Here is a 25738-nt window from a genome sequence, read left to right as displayed (position 1 = left end):
GCTGTGTCCACTACTCCTGCGAAGCCACCGACTGCCAGAAGCTGGAGATCGAGAATGCACTGCTGAACTGCACCGGTGGCGGGTGGTACAACGGTGACCAGTGCAACGTGAGCTGCAGGACAGGCTACATTTTGCAAGTCCAGCGAGATGATGATCTCAGCAAAAGCCAGGTTTGTTCTGCTGGTTTTGTATGACCTGCAAGACAGAGATGAGCAAACAGATGAGGTGAAATTGAGAAATAACCCAGTCTAACCCCCAAAATCTCAGCTCAGCCTTGGAACAAGGCTTTATTCAAATACTTCTGATCAGAATAGGAGCCATCTGACTCTGTAGGAAGAGGCACTGACAGTGAGCAAAGCTCAGATGTTCCCCAAATTCAGGAGTTTTCAACCCAAAAGGTTTAAATATGTGTTCAGCCCTTCTTTGTCCTCACTGTTTGGCTCTACTCACCCAAACAGTGTTTCTTAGGCTGGTTTTTGGAGGTGTGGTGGTTGGGGTTTTTTGCACAACTTGTTTCTGGGCAAAATATCTCATTTTTATTCCTTGGGTTGAGGCTAATGATGTCTTAACTCCTTTGTAGTGTTTCAGTCCATCTCCTCCACACCCTGACACTGCAGAAGTGCATGGGATCACAGGTGTGGAAAAAGCACCTAAACCTTTTTGCTTCCACACAAATCACCAAAAACCTTCCCCCATGCACCAGGGAGTGCTCCCCATCTTCTCTAAGCCATGCATTAATAATCCCGTTCCACAACAGCAACACGTCTTGATGCAGTGATTGGGGTATTGAGGGAAACTATCAATTTCTTTAAACATTAAAAAAATGCAGGTCCTTTGTGGTGGGGGAGGTGGATGTGCAGCATCCAGCCTTGGCATGCCTCTAGGAGCAGGGTGCATGGGATATGTGGGTGCAGGGCAGACACCCCAGTTTGTGCTCTTCTCTCTAATGCTGCCGGATCCCGTGAGTGCAACGTGGGGGTGGTTTCCCCGTTGGCACCTTCTTGTGTGTGGTTGGGGCAGCGCACGCATCTGGGGCCGGGGAGGGCTGGGGGCAGGCAGCCACGCGCAGCAGCCTGGCTGTATTTGTGAAATACCATGCTCTTCATACGCTCGCAAAGTGGGGAGACAGAGTGGAGGTGAATGAGTCAGCCCTTTCAACTCAATTACAAAACAAATACAGGACCCTGTGAGCTGGGCCTCTTCCATCCTAATTGGCATCAGCACCAGAACCCCAGCTCCAGCTGAGCATTTTTACAGAACAGAAAACAAGTTCTCAAATGAGCCTGAATGGCTGAACCAGGAAATAGTTGGAAGGGATCTGTACGTTGAGCACACAAGAATCCCAAACCAAATAAAACAGCCTAAACATGGTTCACCAGCACTGTGATATTTAAACGCAAGAAGTACCTTTTGGGGAAGCTCAGCCAACTGTATATGGTTTTGCTGGGAGAGGTTTGGTTTCAGAGCCTTGATCAGACTCATATGACGGGAGCGGAGGATTTTAGCACCCCTCGCTAACGTGATTCACTGCCTATTACAACACGCTTCCACTCGCGCTGGTCTGCGATTGCACTTCATTGTCTTTTTTCCACCGATACAAACCCTGAGGCCAGGGCTTGCTTTTGCTCAGCACTGTGCGTTCACAGGGAAGGAGTGGAACATCTTAAAGGTATCCATGTTCAGCTAAGCACATTAAACACAGGCTTTAAAAGTTTATTCGTGTGTTTTGGAGATCCGTTAAAAAGGATTGGGCAGTTTCTTTCACTGTGTCATCTTGTTTTATTTCTTTGTGCCACGTACTTCAATCCAGAACTTGTGGAATGTGTAGGTAAGAAATGGATTATCTGAGAATGTCCAGAATCCATGGTTTGGGTTCCTCGTATTGTGTTGTACTGAATTGCACTTGGCTCCTTCCACAATTGCTTCCCAGCTTCAGCCCCTCTTCAGGTCACAAGTATTTGGAGATGAGATAGGGCCATGTGGCTTGTTATCTACGGTCAGAGAGACTCTCTTCATGATCAAGAAACCTTGCACGGAGCTGTTGGTTGTTTCACCACTGTCATTTAATTGGATATTTAGCTTATTTGATGGATTTGAGGGCCCAGAGCTATTTTTCTCATTTAACTGACAGTGTGGGGGGACTACACGAGGAAGGGGAGGAAGGAAAGCAGCTTTGCACATGCTGTTTCACACTCTCAGGTATGAACGAGGCTGAGGTGAGGTACAAAGTCTCGAAGAGCAAACTGAACATTGGTGGCCCATGACCACTGTGTGCTGCTGCTGATGGACAGACCAGTGAAACCATCCTGGTTTAGCATCTGAATCATATTTGTCTTCCCTATTTCACTGAAAGACAGAAAAAAAGGGTGAACAGAGAATTAAAAGAGAAATTTTCAAAAGCACCTCAGAGATGTAGGGGCACAAGTCACATTTCAAATCAATCTTTTATATCTGAGGGGTCTTTGAAAATCTTCTTAACAGTTTCTGCACTTTCTGGCCTCTGTGTCTTCTGAAGCCACCATTTTAATCAGTCTTAAGGCAAAAAAATCATTCATCTCTGCTCTCTGAGAAGCTCCCATTCCCAATTTCTGTTAAAACTCCATAAAATCACCAAACCCTAAAAACCATCAACACTATGTGCAATAGAAACTGTTTGCTGTTTGAAAATTAAAAAAAGCTGAGCTGTTTACAGACTCATAGGCTCTCTCTCATCCTCACTGAGGGACTTCAGCAACAAAACCAGAAAAGGGCTCACATAGTGATGGAGCAAAACCCTTTGTGTCTCTTTTTCACAAAGAAGATCTCAGGATGTTTTCATTTCCCCCCTATTTCTTCCCACCCTCCTGACAACTCCATCGCTCTTTCTTCTCTTCTCTTCTCTTCTCTTCTCTTCTCTTCTCTTCTCTTCTCTTCTCTTCTCTTCTCTTCTCTTCTCTTCTCTTGCTCTTCTCTCTCTTTCTCTTCTCTTCTCTTCTCTTCTCTTCTCTTCTCTCTTCTCTTTCCTCTTCCTCTTCTCTTCCTCCTCTTTCTCTCTTCTCTTCTCTTCTCTTCTCTCTCCCTTTTCTCCCTTTGTCTTTCACTGTTTGTCCTCCCCCTTGCCCTTTGCTGAAAGCCCACTCATTCAGGTTACTTGTTGGTCATCTCTCCTTGAAGCTACCACCACTGCTGCTCTGGTCAAGAGGTGTTATTTAAAACCCAGCAGCTCCCTAATGTTGTGCAAAGGCGTCATCAATCATGCCAGGAAAAGAAAGCGCGGCTCATGTGGGTTCAATTAGAGGCACAGTAGTGGGCAGAAGTGGAAGAATACTTAGAGGGGAGGGCACAGCTGTTCATTTTTAAGGAGAGGAAACTTCACACTTGAAGCATCGCTTGAAGAAGGAGCCGGCTGGGATCTTGGGCAGCAGGAAGGAGACATGAATTCTCCCAGGCTGTTAAAAGTCCCAAGGAACAAATCTTTCTGGCACCATATTTAACTTTGCATCATCTTCACTGTACTGCACACTGTATTTTTGGAGGCTCTTTTTTTCCCTTTTTTTTTTTTTTTTCCTTCTTGCTTGCCCTCCCTCCTTGCGTAAGCCTCCTTTGGAAGGCAGGACATGAAGGGAAGCGGTTGCTGTGATGCCCGTCAGAGCAGCACAGAGTGCCCAAAGTGACAGCTAATAAACCAGAGGAGAAAGCCAAGTGCTTGGTACAGGCTGCTGTGAGCTGGGTGACCTTGTCAGATCAGACAGGTGAAACAGGCACGTGTCTGCTTAGGCTTCGGGTGGAAGATCTGCAAAGGCAGATGCAGATGCTGCCGCTAAGATCCAGTGCCAGGTCCGATGGCAGCACTGCTGAGGCTGTTGACTGGAAATACGCCCGAGGTGCAGCACAGTGCTGGGGAGAGATGGGCTCCTGCTCAGCAGGCTGGAGTCCTGTCCCAGGGCACTGCAACGATCCCACCTTCAGGTGGGATGTTGCAAGAGGGAGAAGCTGAAAGCTGGTGGGTGCCATCTGCCATCGTTTCTGTGGTAGGGCTGACCTCCGTGCTTTCTGTCAAAGCCACTAGTCTTTGTTTGCCTCCATTGCAGGGAACAGTCTCTGTTATGTTCTGCTGCAGAAACGCATGTGCTCCTATTGCTTGAAGTGATGACATGATAGACATGCTCTAAAATGTGCCATTATTATGTCTGACCTTGAAAACCTCAGCTTCCATCATACAAAGTGTGGAACAAATTACTGGGAAAAGCTGAGAATACAGGGTCTTGCCCACATGGGTGCAGATTCTCTGGGTGGGAATGGCCTTGCCAGTGTGCCAGGAAGAGGAAAAGCCATATGGGTCTGGAAGGAGGTGACTCTTCCAGATTTGGTTACTGTTTTTGTTGGGAAAGACCATGGGAAAACCCTAGGGGATGAAAACATGGAGAGACTCTTTCTTTTTTTATTTTTTTTTATTCCCCCCCCCCCCCATCAAGGTCTAGAACAGGGGCAGAAATAAAGTGCAGTGGAGGTAGAGCTGTGATGAGGGATCCCTTCCTGGGAAAGATGACCCCAGGCACACTGCATTTCCAGCTGGCTGTAGTGTCCTGCAGCTTTCTGCTAGCAAAGACCACGGCTGCAGCTGAAATACTCTCACAAGTGTTGGGCTGGGCAAAACGTTCTTGCCCATTTTCTGTAAGGTGCTGTCATGCACAGATATTGCTTCTCTTTAAAACTGCGTGTTACATTCTGGATTCTGAATTTGCACTGTTTATTTGGTGTACATCAGAGGTAGATCTGATGTACAACCCTGTCATTAGAGAAACTCCCTTGCGCACCGTGCTGTGTCTCAGCAGTCACTATCAGCAAGCAGGAGCAATCATTTATTCCTAAACTAGATCACACCACCATTAACAACTGAATTCTTGGAGGTGAATCTTCTATCACTGATAGATTTTCCCTGTGCTCAGCATGGATCCAACATCCAACAAGACACAGTGCAAGACCCATGTCTTTTCCATAACGTTTGGATAGCCCCTGACATCAATAGCTTGGTTTTATGTTTTAAGCTCCTGCTGTTCGAGGTGCCCAGCAGCCATGGTGCTGGAGTGTTATTTGATGATAGCATCAGTTAAGGGAAATGGAGGGCTTTGCTGAATGCTGGAGCAGCCCAGTCCAGAGTGCAAATGTGGTGGTGATGCTGCTGTATGTATGTGTTATAAAGACATGGAAATATGCCGTATCATCCCTTCTCCTGTGGCCATCACACTGTAACTTCCTGGAAGCACATGCATCTTCAAGTCATCAACTGTCTACAGTATAGATACACCTTTTAATGGTGCAGATATTCTGTTAAGCCACAAAGGCAGAATAAATGGCCACTGGGGAGCAAAATGATTGAGAATGAGAACAGAGTGTCACTTCACCTGAGAGCTCCAAGAATCCCAGAATGTGCTACTCTGAATTTGTAGAAAAGACTTTTTTTTTTTTTTCCATCAGCAGTGCTCCCTGTTTAAACAAACTCCATGGTCTAGAAAAGGGTTTTGTGCCCACTTGGGAAGTGTCCAGTTTCCTCAGCTCTGGGACTGCTTTTACCATTCTGAACGCAACCATATATCAAAGGGAGACAGGTCTGAACTTCTGTGAAACCATTAGGGTGTTTTTGCAAAAGGGATCCAGGTCCCTTTGATGTGTGCTAGAAAAAAATTCCCCTTCCCTTTATAAACCCAGATCAATGGTCAGCAGTGCAAATTCTCCTGTGAGCGTACCAGCCCTGAATAAAATATTCCCTGGAGGCAGAGGGAGTGCTGCTGTATGGCTTGGTCAGATTCCTCGCCGCTATCTTCCCCTTCTCGTGTTTGGGTTTCTCACATTTCTTTTTCTTCTGTCCCTCTCTTATTCTGTTTATTCTGGTATGGAGGGAAGACTCCTACTTTCAGATTCTTCACTTCCAGTTTGTAATATTTTTCCCTTTTTCATTAGAAAGTGGACAGTTTGTTATTCTGTTCTTTTTTGCCAACATCTGTTTGTCCTTCAGTCACCCAGTGAATTCTTCACCTTAGCTATGGATGGGCGGCTCCATACCTACCCCCCCCCCCCCCCTTATTTTTTTTTTCCCCTTTCCCTGGCACTCAGGACTTGAATCTGCTCCATTGCTTGGACTGTTCCTCAAACCCATGGAAGTGTAGCTTCTGTGTGGCTATGATGGTAGAGTGACTTTAGGGAAGTCAGACTGTATTTGACCTCTCAAGTGCCAGGTGAACGTACAGGGGGGACATGCTTGGCTCTGTCCATTGCAGACTCCTCCAGCAAAAGTCTGTCCTCAGGCGGCATGTCCCCAGCACCGGGACAGTGGGGCCCTGATTTCATTTGTAACCTTGGGGCACTGTGATGTAAAAGCCATTACAGCAGCTTTCCGTGTCTGAAGACAATGCTGACATGGCCCGGGCTACCTCCGTGGTACCCCAGCCCTACGGGGACTGACACCTTGGGAGAGCCTCGGGTGGGAGTCCCAGATGGGTTCAGGTCAGGCTGGCTTTTCTTTCAGACCCAAGGGTGAGTCCCACTGCTCAGCAGTGCATGGGCGTCCCCTTGGAGTGGCTGTGTCACAGAAAGGTGGCAGGATGGGGGACAGCTGGCAGCTCCCACAGCTCAGATTGCAGGCTCCTTTCTGATGGCAGGGCAGGGCAGTGGGCTTCCCGGTGGCTCAGGGCGATGCAGGCAGGAGTCAGGTTGTTGGTAGTGCTCCACTCTTCACATTGAAGCACTTTGGTGTCTCACCCCAGAGGTGACAGAAATAGACGCTGGTTCTCTGACACTGTTTCTTGTGGGGCCTTGGTGGCTTTAGGAGCTGCTGTCCAAATGATGATGGTAGTGGTCAGGCCCAGTTTTGCTTAACTTGTGAGCCAAAATAAGGGCTGTTGTTGGGCTTGAAATGATGTTGATCTCTCCCTTGCCGGCTGTGGTGACTGTAGGCATGTATCTTTTTCCAGATGGAGGCCAGCATCACCATGACTTGCATGGATGGGAAGTGGAACAAGCAGGTGACCTGCGAGCCCGTGGACTGTGGCATCCCAGACCAGTACCATGTCTACCCTGCCACCTTCAACTGCAGTGAGGGGACCACCTTTGGCAAGAAATGCTCCTTCACGTGCCGCCCGCCCGCTCTTCTGAAAGGTATCAGAGGGTGTGCAGTGACCTGGGGATAGCTGCATGGCTAACACAGACTGCTCCTAGGAATATATGTTACTGGCGCTGGTTTTTAGAATTATTCATGATATTTTAAGTATGAAGAATTATGAGACTCTATGGGAAAGTTTATTTATATTAGAAGTTAAGTTCCTTTGCATCTGTCTATTACCTTCCTTTGACCTTTCCTTGATCACGGCCAACCAGGCAGTAACGACAGTGAATATTGCTTCCATGCAAACAAAACATGGAAAAGTCATGGGGATAAATTAAATTGAACTCTCTCATCTTCTTTCCCATGCCTTTTCTGTTTTCTGTGTCTCCCTTCTATGCCTTCTCCCTGTACTTGGAAAGGCAGAAGATGGAAATGTCCCGTGTCCCAGTGGCACAGTCCCCCATCACTGTTTTTCCTAATCCACCCATAACCTCTCCCCTTTTCCACACTCGTCTTGCTCTATCTCTGACCTTTCTCTCCTCTTCTTGTTTGGGACACTCTACTTTTTTTTTTTTTTTTTCTTAAAAATAACACATTCTGCTGCCTTTTTTCCTTTTCTCCCCCATGTTCTTCCCTGCTGCTTTTCTGCTAGTATCCCCATCATCTTAGCACCATCAACTCCTCTGCTTGCTGGCATATTACCCTTTTTGATCTGGTCCTCAGGAAACAAAAAAAGATATCATTGCTAATTTGAAGGAACATTAGAGCCAAATTAACTTGTCATCTTGCAAGTGGACAACTGCTGTTGTCAACTCAAGTACAAATGCTGTATAAGCTTTTTCTGTACACACGGTATCACCTTTTCTGCTAGGATTCAGTGCAGACCCCAGAAAAGGCTTGGGAAGTATTCTTCATTTTAGTGAAAGGATATGTTGATTTCTTTTATAACCAAATTTATAACTCCAATTTAGGAGGATAACTGCAAGCAGCAAACACACAGTGGAAGTTAAGACTTTAAGTTAAGACTCAAAAGGAAGGTTTTATCAAAGAACTCCCTATTTTTCTTCATATACTCAGAGGGTCATCTTCAACACGAGATGTTTTTTCATTGAAAGTGCCTGGAATTTTTTTGAGGGGGCGATGAAAATAGCGGTGCTCATTATTAGGACCAACAAGAGCTTCAGCTGATGACTCCGGCAGGGGCAGCTGGAGGGATGATAACCATCCCCCGCGGCGGGGGGGCAGCTGTGGTGCAGTATCACTTCACTTTTGCCCAGAAACTCTGTGAGCTGTGAGGTAAAGGCACCATTTGGTGTACAGCCACTGGTGATGACTAATAGATGTTGCCACTAAGCTTCTGGAGAGCAGCGTTCGAATGACTCATGCCTAATTCAATCACTGACGTCATGACAGCCACTGTTGGTCATGTCACAGCTTATCACTTTGCAGTGGCAAGTATGATATCACCGCGGCTGGTGTGCAGGGCTGTGGGTGAGTCAGAGCAGAGGAACAGGCTGGGGCACTGGAGCAGAGCTCCCCTCCCACTGCAATCCCACTGCAATCCCACTGCAATCCCTCTTGCAACCATCTGCAGCCGGCGAGGGGAGAGAAAGCCGAAAGCCGGGGCTGATTTACTGCAGCTTCTCTTATCTGTGCGGGTAGGGCAGGAGGGCTTTTCCACATACCTTCCTGAGCCCTCCAGAGCCTTTTGTTTTCTTCTTCTTTGAATTCCAGCCTCATGTCCCAGCTCTCTTCCTTCCCCCTCAGAGAGATGCCATTGCTTTGGGGTTAGGAGTTTGTCAGTATTATTCGGATAACGCCGAAGTTGGCTTAGCGTTGAAAATATGCCTTGTGGGTTGAGAAGAGTTCCTGCAGCAATGCTCGGGGATTTCAATCGAGTATTAGGGATTTTTGAAGGGTTAGTGGCTCATAGCTGTGCTTTGTTTCTTAGGAAAAGCTTATGCCTTTTCAACATACAGTATAAAATAACAAAGAATGTAAAATACACTGAGACTAGGCTACTTTTAGCTTAACCTTCTGAAGTCAAGTAGGTCATAGCAGAGGCAAATAGATCTATTGTACCTTTTACCTTTGAGGTGCTGGCCAAGAAAGCTTCCTAAGGAAAATGAGTCTCTAATGAGTGTTATGAATCGTATTTATCACAGTAGTCCCCAAGGACTGAGAGTCCCCAGCTGAGAATGGCTCCTCATTGTGTTGGAGTAGTGAGTCTGAAACTAACAGATGCTGCTCCGAAAGGCTCAAAATTGAAATAAAAAGGACAAATTCAGGGAAGAGATATAACACAGAAGCAGAATGAAGAATGTAATGGCAACAAACCCTCTGTTAATGCCATGACTTTGGAGAGGAGAGGGTGATGTATGAAGCAAGCTTCCTTTCAGAGAAGAACAAAATAAGGAAGAGAAATACAAAAGATTGCAAAGCCAGTGTGGTTTCCCCTATGCTACAGCATTTCCTGAAATAAGCACTGTCTGCCTGTCACCTGAAAACAGAGTTCTTAATGATTTAATGGCATCATCTAGAAAGAGAAAATGCATAGGACATACACAGCTGAATTTGTCAAACCAACCGAGGTGGCTTTTGATATATTATGCGTGTAACTATATTTTGAAAAAAAAAATAAAAAATAGTGCTGCTGAATGTTGTTGACTTTGCTCACTGTTCTTCTCAGGAAACAACAGCAACTTGACCTGCATGGAGGATGGGCTGTGGTCCTTTCCGGAGGCCCTGTGTGAGCTGATGTGTCGAGCACCCTCCATCGTCCCTAATGCAGATCTCCAGACTACTCGTTGCCGAGAAGATAAGCACAAAGTGGGCTCGTTTTGCAAGTACAAGTGCAAACCAGGTTACCATGTCCCTGGATCCTCCAGAAAAGCAAGAAAGTACGTGAAAGAGTAAAGCCATGTAGTCAGCATGATTCAGAGAGCCACGAGTTAAATGATTCTGGGAGAGGGATGGGCTGTTTAGAATATCAGGAATATCACTGAACAATTTCTTCACACAGATAGTTGTGCAGTTTCAAGGGGATTTAGGCACCTAGTTCACTTACGCTTCTTTGCAAATCCTAACCAGTGCTCAGAAAACAGACCTTACCTTAGAAATACCCCTTTGATATGCAGCCTGGGGAGTCCCCTTTGAAACTCTGTGGGAAAGGGTTAGTGCTATCATATACTCCTGACTCTGCACAAACCCACTTCAGACCAACCACAGCGCAAAAATCTGGGAAGCAGAGTTTTTGAGAGATGTGTCCAAGGCCAAAAGAGGAGTTTAGGCTGGGCAACTCAATGTTGGCTTTGCAAATAATCATTATTTTTGCTCAGAGACTTCATGACGCAGATTCACAACTTGATCCCTAACTGCTAAAAGCTCAAGCACACCCATCCCCTTCAACCTGCTAGCAGAGCTCAGAGGCTTTAAAGGCTCTTAGCTGACTCAGCCACTCAATAAATGGTCTTTTTTTTTTCTGCACAAAAAGGCGAGCCTTTAAGATCCAGTGCACGCAAGACGGCACGTGGCTGCCAGGCGCTTGCGTGCCTGTTACCTGCGACCCTCCGCCTTCCAAGTTTCACGGGCTCTACCAGTGCTCAAACGGCTTCCAGTTCAACAGTGAGTGCCGGATCAAGTGTGAAGATGATGACAATCAGTCGGTGAGTCTCTCTTATCTAAATTATCTCAGCCCACACAATCATGCGTTTAGCATATGTTCCCTAAGGACCCTGATTTTAGAGGGGCCAAGTACCTTTGAGCTCTTCTGAGACCAGAGGCACAGAAATGGAGACGGGAAATACATAATTAGAGGGGGAGTGCTGCAAAGAGCCTGGAAATATTATTTTTATGATAGTAGTAATGCTGTTAACTATTACCTGTGGCCGTGACTGACTTACTGTTTCTGGACAGTAAGTGGCTGAAAAAATTGCCTCATTGGCTCTATGATGTACCTAGAAAATACCAAGTAATGAATGAAAGTAAATAGGATATGAGTTACCCTCACCCTGGTTGTTCATTCTGGTTTACCTTGCTTTCCTCTCCAATTCTTTTTCTCATTATCATTATGTCTATGTGTGCCATATGATAATTGAACTTTATAGGGATTGCCACTATTCAGGTGAACTGTCTCTAAACTGTCATGTTTCTCTGGCAGTGAAGTTGTCATTTGGCATCAGGGGTCAGATCCTCATCTGGCATAAATCAGCATGTTGCCTTTGACTTCCTAGGAGCTTTGTTCACTGACACGAGAAGGTCTGGCCTTTAATATCACGTTTGAAATGCTTAGTGTTCCTCGCCAGAGGTAATTATAGTTTGTGAGATCAGTGACTTCTCCCAGAAGTGCTGCTGCTGCTTAGTACACTTGGGAAGAGAAAGTGGGAGTTGTAGAAGCTGCTGCTACCACACGCACTGCAGAGAGCAGGGAGTGCCATGTCAAAGGCCTTTAACTTAATTCCACGTTCTGAGGACACATTAAAAAGAGACCAACCCTGCCCTAGGACCAGTGATCGGAAAGGCACCTCTGATACCTGCTCCAGATGTTAAAAGCCCGTTGCTGCTCCTATTCCCTGCCAGGCTGGCCTGCCTCTTCACGGGGAAAACAGGCAGAGCCCTGGGGTTTTGCATCAAGGCACCTGGAAAAGTTTGACTTGTATAGCTTACATGAGGTTTTGAGCCTTGTGAAATGAGAGGTTGCGCATGTGGGTGCAGTTGGAGTGGGAGCTCTGGGATATGCCGTCAGTGGCTTTGTGCATCTACCACCAGCTCAGAATGGTCAGTGTGGCTGAAGACATGTCCTACTGCTGCCAGCGCAGGGAAACCAGGGCCACTGGGGTTATGAAAATGGTGTAACGGGCTTGTGTTTTGCTTTTAAATGAGCTGGATGTGAAGAGGAGCAAGCAGTGGAGTCAGGGTTACAGCAATAATGAAGTGAGCTCTGGAAAATGAGAGATACGGCTATGTCTCTGTTCACTGTAAGGAAAAGTGTAGTGACTGTTCAGCTGCGAAAGCACCTTGAGCAAAGGACATCTTGAGAAAGGGATTTGCAGAGAAAGGTATTTCCAGATATCCCAGAAAATAGACTACAGAAAAAGAGGGAGGACTCCTGGCACAAGCCAGAACCACTTGAGAGGTGTTAATTATTTAAGGATTAAACCCCACTAAGTCTCTCTCAGCTATATAAGGTGATAATGCACGTTGCATCCAAGCAAGAAACCCAGCAGGGATTTTCACAAGAGATTTTGCAGGTCAGGGAATGATGGACAGTATGTTACTATAGCAATGGATATCCTGGGATCTCTGAGTATGTTGCAGAAACTATACAATAGGACCCTCAAGCACAGCCAGCTCCAGGAACATAAATCAGGTTTCATGGCTCACCTTTAAAAAACATGCTTGAACCCTGGCATGCAAATTGCACTGGAAGTGCACCACGCTTGCTAAAACAGCAAATTGTGTTCAATTATCACTTAGTGATTTCTTCCTGAATTTGTCACCATGCTGAAAGATCATTACTCAGCTGTACATATGGCATCTCTTAATCACCAGGAACATAATGGTCATTTAAGCAGGTACCTCCCCTAGCACACAGAGCAAGGGTCTTCCATTTCTGAATATTGTGCACAAATCATATGAACAGTCAGATCTAAATTAATCAGTCTCTGCCAAACTGGCCCTTAGGTGAGAGTCACCAAGCTGGATCACACCCTGAGTCCATCTGGTCCATTATCTTTTCATATGATTTTCTTATTACTTCTGGCAATGGCCAGATGTCTAGAGAAGGGGAAGCAGGTCCCATGCAGTAGTCTGCCAATAAGACCACTTTGCATCTCACTAAATGTTGTGTTCATCAGCAACGCTGAGCAGAAAAGGCATTAGGACGTTAAGGACAAGACTGACACCAAAGGCTGCTGAGTCTTCCATGCCGGTACCAGGGGCCTGCGCAGATCCATGTGGGTTGTGGGGAAGAGCTCCTAAGAAAAGTTCAGCAGCCCTGCTGGGATTCCAGCATGGACAGCACACTAAAGGGCCCCCGAAGATACCCACCACAATCTCCAAGAGCAGGGTGGGCTGATTGCAGGAAACATGCTTGGCACATCAAACGGGCGAGGAGAAGCAGAGATCCTTCATGGTTCTCCCACCCAGCAAGGACCCCACGGGAGGTTTGGAGCCCAGCCACACCAGACGTCCTCCTGTTGAATGTCCCACATTACCCCATGGCAGTTAGGCTCACAGATCCTGCAGAACAGCTTGCGCAGAAATCCCCAATGCCACAAGGGTAGATCTGACAAAAGATTGCCTGTGCACTCCTTTGTTGTTTCTAAAGAGCATGATATTTCCCCTTGGACTTCGGTATTCATTCTTCAGTATCATACAGAGAATGTTTTCTATAAGAGAAATGTCATAGTCTATTCCTTGCCCATTCCCACACCAGAGGATTTTTTTTTCTCCTTTCCACCTGCCTCTGCATGGCTGTCTCAGCCCCTTCGCTTGCTGTCATTCAAGGCAGCCAAGCTCTAAAGAGCACGTTCTGCCCTGCTAAGCATCCCTGCTTGTGTCCCGCTTTCCTTCCTCCTTCAGATGGCCATTGGGGATTCTTTCTGTTTTGAGACAAAGATGGTGCAACTAGTTAGAAAATGGGCAGAGGGGAAAGGTTGTCTGCATTCAACGTAATGTCTCAACAACAGCAAAGAAGGCAAATGGGGAGAATGCACCTTTATCACACCTGGAGTGGGTCTATATTAAGGCAGAGACCTGCAAGGGCCTTGTAAAGACATTGCGTTGCACAGAAGGGGCATGTATGTGTGTTTGTATGCAATGCAGGGTTTTTTTATTATTATTCTTTGGAAGAAAACTCCTCCTTGACCCCAGGGCTGGCAGTCCCAACCTGGGGCTCTTCCAGCTCCAGCAGAACTTTGCTCCCAGCTCAGCTCTGCCCACTTCTCACTTCTCACCTTGGCCTTGCTGCTGGTTTTGTGACCATTCTCCTTATCTCCTTCTCTCATTCCCAGGGCCGTGGAAGCAACGTGATTCACTGCCGGAAGGATGGCACCTGGAGCGGCTCCTTTCATCTCTGCAGAGAAATGCAGGGCCAGTGCACACTGCCCACACAGCTCAACAGCCACCTGAAGCTGCAGTGTGCCGGCGGCTATGGCATAGGTCTGTGAGCACCAGTCCGGGTGCAGCTCAGAGGGGAGCAGCAAGACGGGAGGTGGGGATGAGGGTGGGAAAGAGAAGGGAGGAAGGAAGGAGCCTGCAGTCCTTGAAGTCACCTTCTCCTGTGGACCTCTTTGCCTGAGTGGGAGGCTGCTGCAGGAGGCTTTTCGGGGAACTGCTTTTAAGAAACATGAACCTTTGAGAGGCCAGGCATCATATAACATGCTCTGATTGCCTGCTCCTTGCAGCGCTTCCAGTTTCATCATGTCCCTTCTTGGCCAGCTGGTTTTAATGGGCAGCCAGCACACCAGACTACACCAGAGACACATCCAGTCCTCAAAACGCAGGGAGAGATTGTACCTGCGTTTGCTCTTACACCTTTGTAAGGTCCCCCTCCTTCAACCACACGCACACACGCACAGCCCAGAGGCTGAAAGTCAGGAAGCCGGCAGGGAAGCACAGCGCCAGGATAATGCAGGTCTCTCTAGAAAGAATATGAGATCAGCTGAGTTTCCCCTTTGGTATGATGGTTGTTTAGGAGCTGTTGTAACGGTATGGTTTTCCCCCTGGTCATTCCGCCAGGGGTGATGACTTCCTGTGCTCAGCCCCGCTTTGTATCACCCAGGCAGAGGGAGGGACAGACTGCACACTGAATTCTACACACTGTGTTGTATTTTCAGCCCCTGTTTTTGAGGTCTCCCTGCTCTAAGGGCTGCAACGGGAGCTGCACTGGCTGCAACCCTCACAGACCCACGAGGCCCCTTCCTGCAGCTCCAGCCCCTGCCAGCCCCCTCCTCCCTCCCCCTGTCCCTTTGAACTTGGAGACATTTCCTCATTGCACGGCTCCCTCATTATATCGCAGCCATGCAAGGGACCACAAGCCTCCTTGTGTTCCCTCCCTGGGGAGGTGAACACAACCTGGATGAGATCACCACTCTGTAATGATGCCAATTACAGATCATATATCAAAACAAATCCGACCCACTCCTTTCCGTAAGTGTAAATAGCGCGGCAGAGCGCGGGAGAGCGAGTGGCGAGCAGACTGTGGCGACTCAATGTGGCGAGGCATTTTACCCTTGAGACAAGGTTACCTCCTGGGGCCGGCCAGGTTTTTGCAAGGAAAGAAGTACCGATTCCTGGTTTGGAGGGGAGCATCTCAGTACCGGAAACAGGAGGGTCTGCAGCTGCCCACGCAGGGGACGCCTGCCAACCCTTAGTGCTTTCCCAGCCCTGCTGGGGCAGCTGTCAGCAGGTACCAATCCCAGATGCAAGATCTAGTGGGTTTGATCCTGGGATGGGACCACACAGCCATCAAGGAGGTGAACAATTAATGGGCTGGATCCTGCTTGGGAGCGTGGTTGTCACTGGAGAGAGAGGAATAGCTCGGTGAGGGCACAGCGGCCGTTGGCTTTTATCCTCAGCAGATGGAGACATACCACACACTTTGTTAGGCTCACCCAGCACCGCCTTTTGGGATCAGATTGTTGGGGTTTTCTTCTCTTCTTTGTGTTTTTGGAAGACTGATCGATGTCCTTCCAAGAAGGTGCTCCTCCCCTGCCACCCAGTTGCAATGGGGCTGGTGTCAGTGGGCCTAATCCAGTGGGTCCCTGGAGCCACTGCCACGTGTGCTGGGAAAGCAAAACAAACCCCAAGTTCTCCCCATCCTGCTGGCTCAACGTCCCAGGTCTGCTCTGCTCCTGCTGCCTCCTCCATGTGGGAGTACATGAGAAGGCAGAAGCAGGTGGGGAAAATAATAGCATCCAGTTGTGGTCACTATGAATCCCACACACCTTCGGTAATTCCTCAGACACCTAATCTGCCCTTCCAGGCTGAGGTGTGTGTTGAGCCAAAGGTTCAGCTCTCCAAACCAGTGCAGAGATTAATTCCTCCCCCAGCGCTGATTGGAGTGCAGAAATCCTAATGACATGTTTGCAGCAGCTGTGCCATTCAAGACTGATTTTCCAGGGGGGAAATGGTAATGGTCCAACGCACTAGGGCTTACGGTTGTGTCACCACAGGGCTCTGGGATATTGCTGCAGAGTATCGCAGCATGTTTTAATAAAGAAAGGACAGGATTCCCACTGGGCATGACAGTTAATCAGAGAAAAAGCAGGTTTATGTGTGAACAAAGCCATCATTACCTTTCTGCATACTTCTTATTGACTGTGGGACTTAGGTGATAGCTTGTCTGCAATATCATTAGGCTTGGTCACCCTCTGAAAGATTATTATTGAAGTTCTGTAAATGTGACAGATCAAACGGTAGGTTTTTGTCATGTCATAGGTGAGATGAGTTTGACAGCCTCTGCTTAATCAGTCCCATTGCTTGAAAGAGCAGTTGAAATAGGAAAACCTTCGCGTTTTCTTGATGATCTGAAAGCACAAAATCTGACCCCCTTCTTGGAGTTAATAGCCAGAGAAATACCTAGATATGCAGCTCATACAAAAAGACCCTGGAATATCTGCCACCCCCACGATCTCCTGCTGAGATGCAGGGTTGTACTCAGCATTTCATGTGTGTCTAGAAGATATGTGATAGTTATGGTTGACTGCTAATTGCAATTTAGGAAAAATGAGCCCTAATCCTGTCCTTCAGCTGGAAGGATGCTGAAAGGGTCAGAAGCTGCTTGCTTTATCCTTTAGCTTTATCCTCTCCCATGTTTTGTGCAGGCACGGAGTGTACCACCTCATGTCTGGATCACAGTCACGAGCCCATCCTCCTGCGTGTGAACGAGACTGTGCAAGACATCCAGCACTGGATGAACCCTCAAAGAGTGAAGGTCAGTGCCTGCCAGTTTCCCTCACTATATCCTGCTGCATGTTCAAGTGCGGTGAGTGAACAGCGCTGCCTGTGGTTCATGCAGGGAGGGGAATACACGGAGAATTCTGCCTTTTCAAAAAGAATGCCTGATGTTTGTTGTGTCTTTGCGTATTGTTCTGGTAATGCGGTGGCTTCCTCTCCAAGTTGCTTTCTCTCTGTGATTTCCCAGTGAAAGTCGGTTCAAGGTAAAGGTCCCAAATCGGTGCGCTCAGATCCACCCAGCACCTACAGTGGGTGTGATCTGGAAACAGGATTCACTACACAGGAAGGTGTGATGGACAGTGAGAGAAAGGGCACTGGCCAGGTTTTATTTTCTTCCTCCTGTTCAGTACTTTGCATTCTTTGGTGGCAGGGCTGGATTTTTCGGCACTGCTTTGGGATGACAAAAGCAGCTGATACAGAGGGTATTTCATTTCCCAAACCAGCAGAGCTGGCTGAGTCCTCCCCCCGCCCCTTCGCCCGCATGCAAGAGATGCCTGCTCAGCACAGCCCCTTCCAGAGGTCACCACTTCTTCCTCCTGCTGCTGCAAACACGCAGGCAGCATTAACTGCTCCTGGTGCTCTGTCCTGTGTGTCCTCCAACACCTGCCGGCATCTGTCTGCCCCGATGGGCACATGCACACCCATGCACAGCGCCCGGCACACATGCTCAGCCCTGCACATGCAGGCCACTTGCAGCAAAGAGCTGCTTGGTTTCATGCCTACACTTGGATACCAGCGGGACACGCTCATCTACCCCATTCTGAAAACCCTCGCGTCATCTACACAAATGTGCCCTCTTGCCTAGAAATGCGTGTAACCAGGTGCTTGTGCCTACGCAGTATTTCTGCAGGTGCAGATGTTTATCTGGACATGCTTAAGTGCATGTCGGAAGACGCTGGCACATCACGTGTCACCAGGGTGCAGGTTGCTGGTGGTGCTTGAGCAAACACTGTCAGCTTTTACATACTTGGCCCTGGCTTTGCAGCAGTCTGTTTTACACACTTGAACTCCATTTAGAAGGAGAACAAGCAGCCAGCATGTCCTGAGCAGCTTTGACAGTCTATTTGCTTCTCTACATGCCTAAATATGTACTCAAGGTTTGGGATTTTTGAAATCTAGCCTTGGCTGTGGATAGAGAGCCACTCCAAAAATCTCCACCACTTTGTACTTCCCTACTTCACACAGAGCAATAGAATAAATCCTGGAAAGGGGTGGGGAACCTAAATCCAGAGATTACAACAAGCTTGCAGTGTCCTTCCCAGCTTCCCATGTACTCCAGACACCGAGATTATATTACTGCTAAGCCTAGGCTTTGCCAAGTTTCTGGCATGGAACATAAAGAAAACCCCTATCTCTGTATTAGGGGCAATTTCTCACTGGCCCTTTCCCGAGTGCTAGACTTTAAAGTGGTTTTGTAATTCATGGTGAAATAAAGTGACAGCTTCCCTCCCGTTCTCTGCTGTGCTCCTTCGTTTATTGATGCGGGTACGCAGAGGGAGCTGTAACGAGTTTTATACCTGCAGGTCTCTGGAGGGCTCATTAGGCAGCAGGGAAAACATATAGTAGTAAAGGGATGAGGGGAGCGAAGGGTGGAGGAGAAATCATGTTTCCAAAAGTACTGTGGTAAATCGGACCTTTTTTGCCCTCATGGTGAGGATCTTGCAAGAGTTTTAGGCTGTGAGCAGATACAAGTTCAACCCCACAAACACTTTCTAATTAGAGGGTGAGATTTGGGCTTGAAAACTTGTGTTGGGCGATGGAGGGGAGCCTTTAGGAGATGAGTGGTGTGATGCTGAAACACGCTGGAGATTTTTTTGGTAGTTACAAAACATCCATTTTATTCAACTCTCCAGATAAAAGGACGTCACCCATGGGGAGTGGTGCCTCGTGGGGTGCCACTGGGGGAAATGCTGCTGCTGGTGGGACTGGGGAGACCCTGGAGAGATGGGGCTGGGATGCCTAAAGGGAAGGTCCCCATGGCAATGTGCTCTGTATCATTAATAATACCTGTCTCTGTTTATGGTCAGTGGCAGCTTGCTGTTGTGCCATACAAGGAACAGGAGCAGCTGGTTGCATTTACGCAGCAAGTCTTTGTGGATCTCAGAAGGACTTGAATGATGCAAAGGAAACAGTTACTTAATTTCAGGCACAAGTAATGTACAAATGAGTGTAGTACGAGCAAATAAAGGCGGGACTGACCTGTGGAGCTTACCTTTGAGAGGACAGGCACAGATAAGACACAGGGAGAGCTGACAAGGAAAAAAAAAATATATATATATATATGTGTGTAGCTGTTCAAGCAATAGCTGTTATGGAAGCAAAGTGGCAAGAAGGAACCATCCCTTCTCTGGGGGTTGTTTAGAGTAGAGCTGTACAAATCACTTGATTTTTCGGTTCACTCAAAGTTCTGTCAAATTAAAAAAAAAATGTTTTCCCCTAATCAAAGCAACTCTTTTGTTGTTGTGATTTTTGGTGAACCAAAAAAATTGGAGAAAAAAACATGCTGGTTTGATCATAACGTAACATTTCATTTCCAAGGATTTTTTTTAAACTTTTTGTTTAATGCAAATGAAGAACTAGAAATTAAATGTCCTCTCAAAGGAACAACAACAGATATTTAATTTCAAGCAATGTGTAAATATTACTGTGTTTTTCAGAATTGGTTTAGGCTGAGTTGTTTTGTTGGGTCTGAAACAGTTTGCCGAAATCAGTGTAAGTTGGCAGTGTCTTCCAAATTGGTATTTTCAGCGGGGGCGGGGGGAAGGGAAACCAAACTGAAATCTTCTGTGCATCTGCTGTTCTGCAGTGGGCGTGTTCGGAGCAACCATGCTGTCCTCTGATTTCCCACTTACTGTGCGTGCACAACGGGCAGCGAGCTGTTGAAGACACCTATAGATAGAGCTGCCAAGTTCGACTATGCAGGCAGTGGAGAGAAAAAAGTGAAACATCCAGAAGACAGCTTGACAGCTCTTTCTCATTGACTGCAGAGAAACAGGACAGACACCTAATTTCTTAGGTTGTCTGAATTTTGGGTTCTTGCCTTTGTGCTGAGCAGGAACAGGCCAAACACTGTGCAAGTGTGTGCATGCCTGGGGTAGCCTTCGAAGGGTTGGTGTGCCCGACTCTGCCTACCAGCGGGGCTGAGTGTGGCTATGCCCCCCCCCGCATGCCTGGGACACTGCCCGACTGCTGGCGATGTGCTTTGCCATATGCACCGCAAGCCCTGGGATTTTGGATGTCCAGAAGTCATTAATGGGGATTCTCCTTAAATACTCCTGGCTTCATTTTAGCTTTGCAGCTTCTCTCTTTCCTTCCCCTCTCCCCTTTCTGGGAGTGTTGGGCTCATTTTTCAGACAGGGAAACTGAGTCGCAGAGCGGTGAGATGACTTCTTGTGGTGCAGTAGCTCAGCACCCTGGCAGGCAGGAGTTCCCACCCCATCTGTAGCTACACGAGGAAACAGCCACCAAGCCCAGTGTCTTTCCTCTCTCGGCAGCAGTGGCCAATCCCCTCACCACCACCACATTAAGCCCATGGTAATTGTTTTTGTTCTTTTAGTGCCTGAGGAGTGAGTTAGCTGAGACCAGTAGATGCCAGTCCCTGGGCTTTAGCCCTGGGGGACACTTGACCCGTCGAAGGTGGAGGAGAGCTCTCCACTGGCCTCTCTTGGGGAAACTTAATCCCCTCTGCAGCCTGCAAATGGTTGACATCATTGTGTTAGTTCCACCATGGGAGGGAAGTGCTGTGACCGGAGGCACTAGGTCTTCCCTCACAAGGAGAAAATGACAGCTGGATTTGCTTTCTTGGCTCTTTGTTACCTACTGTGGGAGCGCATCCCAGCTTCCTCTCCGTTCGCAGCAGATGGAGTCACAGCCACCAAACCGCAGATGTGGCTGGATGGCGTTTCTGGGATGGGGACAGGACCAAAGTCAATACACCCAGCTGCACAGCGTGGCCCACACGGGAGGGCAGCTGTGCTGCAGAAGCCAATGCACAAGGGGAGGTGGGACCATGAGGGCAGCATATGTCACCACAGCGGCTTGGAGCACGTGGCAGCACGGGGCAGGGATGGGGCTTGCAGAGGCAGCAGCCGGATGGGCTTTATCTGCCATGCACCGCCTGGCACGTGTTGCATGTAGTCCTTCCATCCACCTCCTACTGCATCCCTTGTTGGCCTTGTGAGTCCACATTCCTTTCTGTGGGCACTGATGCCATCAGACCCTGGTCATGCCTGCAGTAGTGCTGCCTATACCCTTCCTTGCTTGCTTTTTACACATTTGTTTATCTCAGTTGCCCCATGCAGCACCCCATGGCACCTATGTGCGTGTTTGCAGGGATGATGCCCAGCAAACCAAATCATCTCTGATTTCTCAGTCTTCCAGTTCAGTGTCTCCCTCTACCCACATCCCCCCTCCCATCCCATTGCACCACATATACCACAGCAGCAGCCTGAGGGTACAAGCAGGCTGGGTTGTGGGAATCTGGGGCTTGAAAAACCAGCAAGAGGAGCCAGGACCATGGCTGGGGGCCCTTCCCTGAGCACACCCCGCTTCCAGCTCCATGAATGTTAGCAAGATTGAATCCAGCTGGAGCACCTCTAATGGTTTCCACTAGCAAAATATCACCCAAGGAGAGGGCAAAGTAACTGGGACTAAGCTGTGGGCAGGTACCACTCCAGAGCAATGGGAATGTCCCACTGACCCAGTGATTAATCTAGCACAAGGTCAGCGGGCTTTCCTACACTATGGAAAGCGACTCAGGGCTGCACTCCCTTTCCCTGGAGGATGTCCAGCCCTGGGGATTGAGGATGACCCTAAGTGAGAGCTCCAACCAGAGTGTTGTCCAAGCAGAGCCTTCACCTTCCATCCATTCCTCTAAGGGAGGGTGCTGGAGTTTTAATACTGGGAGGTCAGGAAAGTAGTCGGCACATCTTCTGCAAGGGATTGCTTTCACTTGGAAACCTCCTTTTTAGGAGCCTGTTATGGGGCTCTTTGGCTCCTTTGTAAGCTCCACATGCCATGCTCACACACATTCACTCATATCGAGAGGTTTTGTAAATATTGGTGCTTCTTACCAGGGGAATGTGAGACGCTCTTTGTAAGTGCACTTCTACTCATTGTCTGGCTGGCCTTGGATACAGGAGGCAAATGCCTGGGGTTTTCTGCTTTGCTTTAATCCTTGGGTTCAAATGCTCTTGAACTGCTTCCTTTACTCTCCCCCTCCCAGTCTGTTGACTGGCCTTGTTTATTTTGAAACCTAGAAAAGTTTCCTTTCTTCTTCCTCTGAAGTGCAATAAACAGAAGGGGGTGGGGGGAATTATCTCACCATTTGTGGCAGGCAACAGCCTGGAAATCTCCAGCTGCCTGTCAAGAGCACACTGGGGGAATGTCTGACACTGCAGGGCCCCGGCACCTTGCAGCCTCCCTCCCGGGGATAAACAACGTCCTCCCCCCTCACCCAGCCGCTCCCCCGCTCACACAGACGGGCCCTGTTGTGAGGCAGGTGGGGCAAGCCGGGCTTGACTAATAGCGGAAAATCCGAGAGCATCGGAAAGATAAACAGCCCAAGTCAGATAGTATAAAAGTCCTTTTTCTAGCACACGCCAGGTAAGCCTCAAATGACAGAAACTGTAAAAACAGGCTGAGGTTCCCCTGCAGATGGATTAAATTAGCCCTCAAATAAACAGGGGAAGGGATGGCTTGTGCGTCAGGTCTTCCCAAATGTTAATCCCTTCCTTCCCCAGGCCTCCATCCAACCCTGACCCCTGTCTTTGGGTGAGTGCCTATGTGTTCATTTCGCCCAGCTGGACATTGTAGTGCTCCATCCATGGGCGATAACCCAAAATGAATATTGTGCCTGATGTCCTGGTGAAGGATGGGAGTCCGAGCTCCTAGACCTCCATGGTATTGAACCACCATCTCCACTGACCGGCCAAACTTTTCATCCACTCCTAAAATCTAAGCTTCCACATGTACAGGTAAACAGTGGCTGCCCTGCGTGTGTCATCGTTGAGTAGGCTGGTCATCATTTTTGCCCAAAACTAAGGCAAAATCTAGAAAATCTATAAACAGAGTTGGTACAGATATTATTGAAAAGCTCATAAAATGCAGCAGATGATGCTGGGTTATAGCGAAGGTATGTAGTGGGAGGTGCTTTTATTTAAGATGGTGCCAAAAATGTATCTGAAAGTCCACCTTTAGCTGTTTGCATCTTCTAGAAGTACAGGTACAACGAGTAGTGAAAGAGAGCAATGCTTTGCAGCACCAAAGAAATCCCTAAATGGATTCCTAAAATGTCTCCCCCCTACCCAAAAGCAAGAGAGTGGACCTGTGCCTTTGCCTTTCCCTGCCACGTTCCCCCACCATGAGTGAAATATTGGACATGACATTTTAGGAGAACCTTAAATATTATTTTAATCTCAAATGTTCTGTTATTGCAAGTGTCAAGTCCAACACTTCTTGTAAATACCTGGAGGACAGCCAGGTCCTGAGAACACAAGAGGTGTTAGGAACTGAACTTCATTGGTTAAGTACAGGAGAGCCATAGGAGCCAGCATGCTGACTTTCTGTACACTGATTTCTTTGTCTTAACCTGTTGGTTTTTGGTTGGTGTTTTGTTTTTTTTTTTTCTTTCCTCCAGAGCGTTGTCTGCACGGCGGGACTCAAGTGGTACCCTCACCCTTCCCTGATTCATTGTGTCAAAGGCTGTGAGGTGAGCGCTCGCATTAGCTCCGGTGGTCCGTGCTTGCTCTCCTAAATGTTATGGTAACAGTCACTGCAGTCATGTAGGCTGTAAATGCTGTTTTCCAAGTGGGGCAAACAGACTTTTGCCCTCACGATCCTGTCTACCAGGCTGTGATCACTTGCATCAGTTCTTACACTCAGTGGTGAAGTTGGTGGTTTTCCTAGAGCTGATGGTTGAGTGATACTCACAGGAGTGAAAGATCAAGTAGCTCAACAACATTGGTGGCCCGTCAGCGTTTCTGAGGATCTGGGAATTTCTGGGCAGCTGCAAATACCTTCAGTTGTTTTTCCTTGATTTTGACGTCTTATTAGAGGGCTAATTCTTTCCAAGGCCAGGTAGGTTTTGGGCATTGGAGTGTGCAGGTAAACTCTAAGAAGGCCAGAGGCAGGAATGATACCACCGGGTGAACAGCACAGCTGGACAGTGAGCAAATCACACATCCCTCCACTGTGCACTTCCATCAGAACTAGAAAAAAAATCAGAAAAGTGCAGTGACATTTCAGCTGTGATATTTTTTACAGTCTTGTATATTATTTGAAAACAGCAACTACTTTGAAGGATGTTGTTTCTGCTGGCAACAGTGTTTGAAAAGTCTGAAAAGTCTGAAGATGCTTCCAGTGGTTAAACGGGGCAGGAGATCTCTGGGTCATGGTGCTCATGCAGTTTCCTTCCATGCCTTGAGTATCTTACTCATGCCAAGGAGTCAATCCTTGTGGTACCTCTGTAAGGCTGAGAAGCTTCATGGCCATTTTAAAAATGGGGTAGCTCACAGGCAGAGGGATAGATGGCTGCTTTGGTTACATGGACAGGCGGTGGAAGAGCTGTGTCTCGACCCCACATCTCCTGCACTGGTTGTGCTCTCAGCAACCCAGTCTTACAAGCGCATTGAAGCTATTTGCCTGAAGAGGCAGAACATGGCACAGAAATCCCAAATCTGACACGGAACTCTAGACCACATTGCTGTGCGACATGATTTGTCTTCAAGTAAAAGACAGGTTTCCTTCGCATACAAATGTTGGGCCCAAGAGGGTAATAACTCTTCAACAATGTAATAGTTTCTGTCTAGTTGTTTCCTAAATGAAAAGCATTCTGCTGTCAGTGCTTTGAATGTCATAAGCCATCTCACGCATTGCAGTCATGCAGGCTGGCTAGGTGCCCCTATTCTCCAAAGAGCTAAAATAACATCCAGCAACCATTAAGAAATGCCATTCAGGTGCTGATGCACCATTGGGTATCCATTCTCCTGCTGTTTAAGGATAGTTGTTACTGAGGCAAACTTTGCAATGATGTAATAATTTACCAGAAGCCATTATTACTGACATGCTTTTTCTCAGCATTTTCTTCCCTTCCATCACTGTTAATTGCCAGACCCCTCTGCATCAATAGGAACTTTCTTCTTTTCATCATTCATCCAGCAGTGTCACCGCATCGCAATCTATCATCTTGGAAGGCTTTGCCCAGACAATTGATAATGGCCTGTAGCATCATTTTTAGAGCATGATTCTTCCAGGATCCACGAATGGGCCAGAGCTTGTTCTCTGGCATTAAGGTTTCAGAAGAAATGCCATCTTCACCAAGCCTTTTCACACGACTAGGGAAACGGGGATTAATAAGCAAGTAAGTCAATATTACTGGGCCATTAAGCTGACACAACCCCTCATGTATTACTATCCCTAGAATTAGGGAGGGTTCCCAAAAGAGGGCTGTAAGCAGGGGGTTATTTCACCCCGGGTGAGCGCGGTGGTACCAGCGTGGTGCTGCAATGTGATTTTTTGTCGCTCCCTAGTGGCAGGAACAGAGGTCTCCTAGTCAGCCCCGTACTCCGCCGCAGCTACCGTAGGTGTTTCAGTGGGAAAATAGTCCCTCTGGACTACCTGCATAGTCCTCCAAAAACACAGGAGCACTAAGATATGCATGAAGGCCTATAGAGACCTCACCCTCCACAGCCAGGCCTC

The 25738-nt window shown here is 47.7% G+C and overlaps 1 protein-coding gene across 1 annotated transcript in view; it reads left to right on the top strand.

Annotated features, from left to right (window-relative positions):
• Positions 1-25738, top strand: part of PAPPA (pappalysin 1) — a 181553-nt gene that overhangs the window by 138479 nt on the left and 17336 nt on the right. Inside the window, exons 14-20 of the mRNA XM_037400862.1 lie at positions 2-170; positions 6951-7134; positions 9771-9981; positions 10575-10746; positions 14095-14242; positions 16909-17018; positions 23679-23750. Coding sequence (XP_037256759.1) covers positions 2-170; positions 6951-7134; positions 9771-9981; positions 10575-10746; positions 14095-14242; positions 16909-17018; positions 23679-23750 — 1066 coding nt within the window. The remainder of the gene's footprint in view (position 1; positions 171-6950; positions 7135-9770; positions 9982-10574; positions 10747-14094; positions 14243-16908; positions 17019-23678; positions 23751-25738) is intronic.

The sequence above is a fragment of the Falco rusticolus genome, chromosome 9 (genome assembly GCF_015220075.1).
Source record: "Falco rusticolus isolate bFalRus1 chromosome 9, bFalRus1.pri, whole genome shotgun sequence".
In the NCBI taxonomy this organism is placed as follows: Eukaryota; Metazoa; Chordata; class Aves; order Falconiformes; family Falconidae; genus Falco; species Falco rusticolus.
The sequence above is the reverse complement of the archived record's forward strand: the minus strand, read 5'-3'. Positions and strand labels throughout refer to the sequence as shown.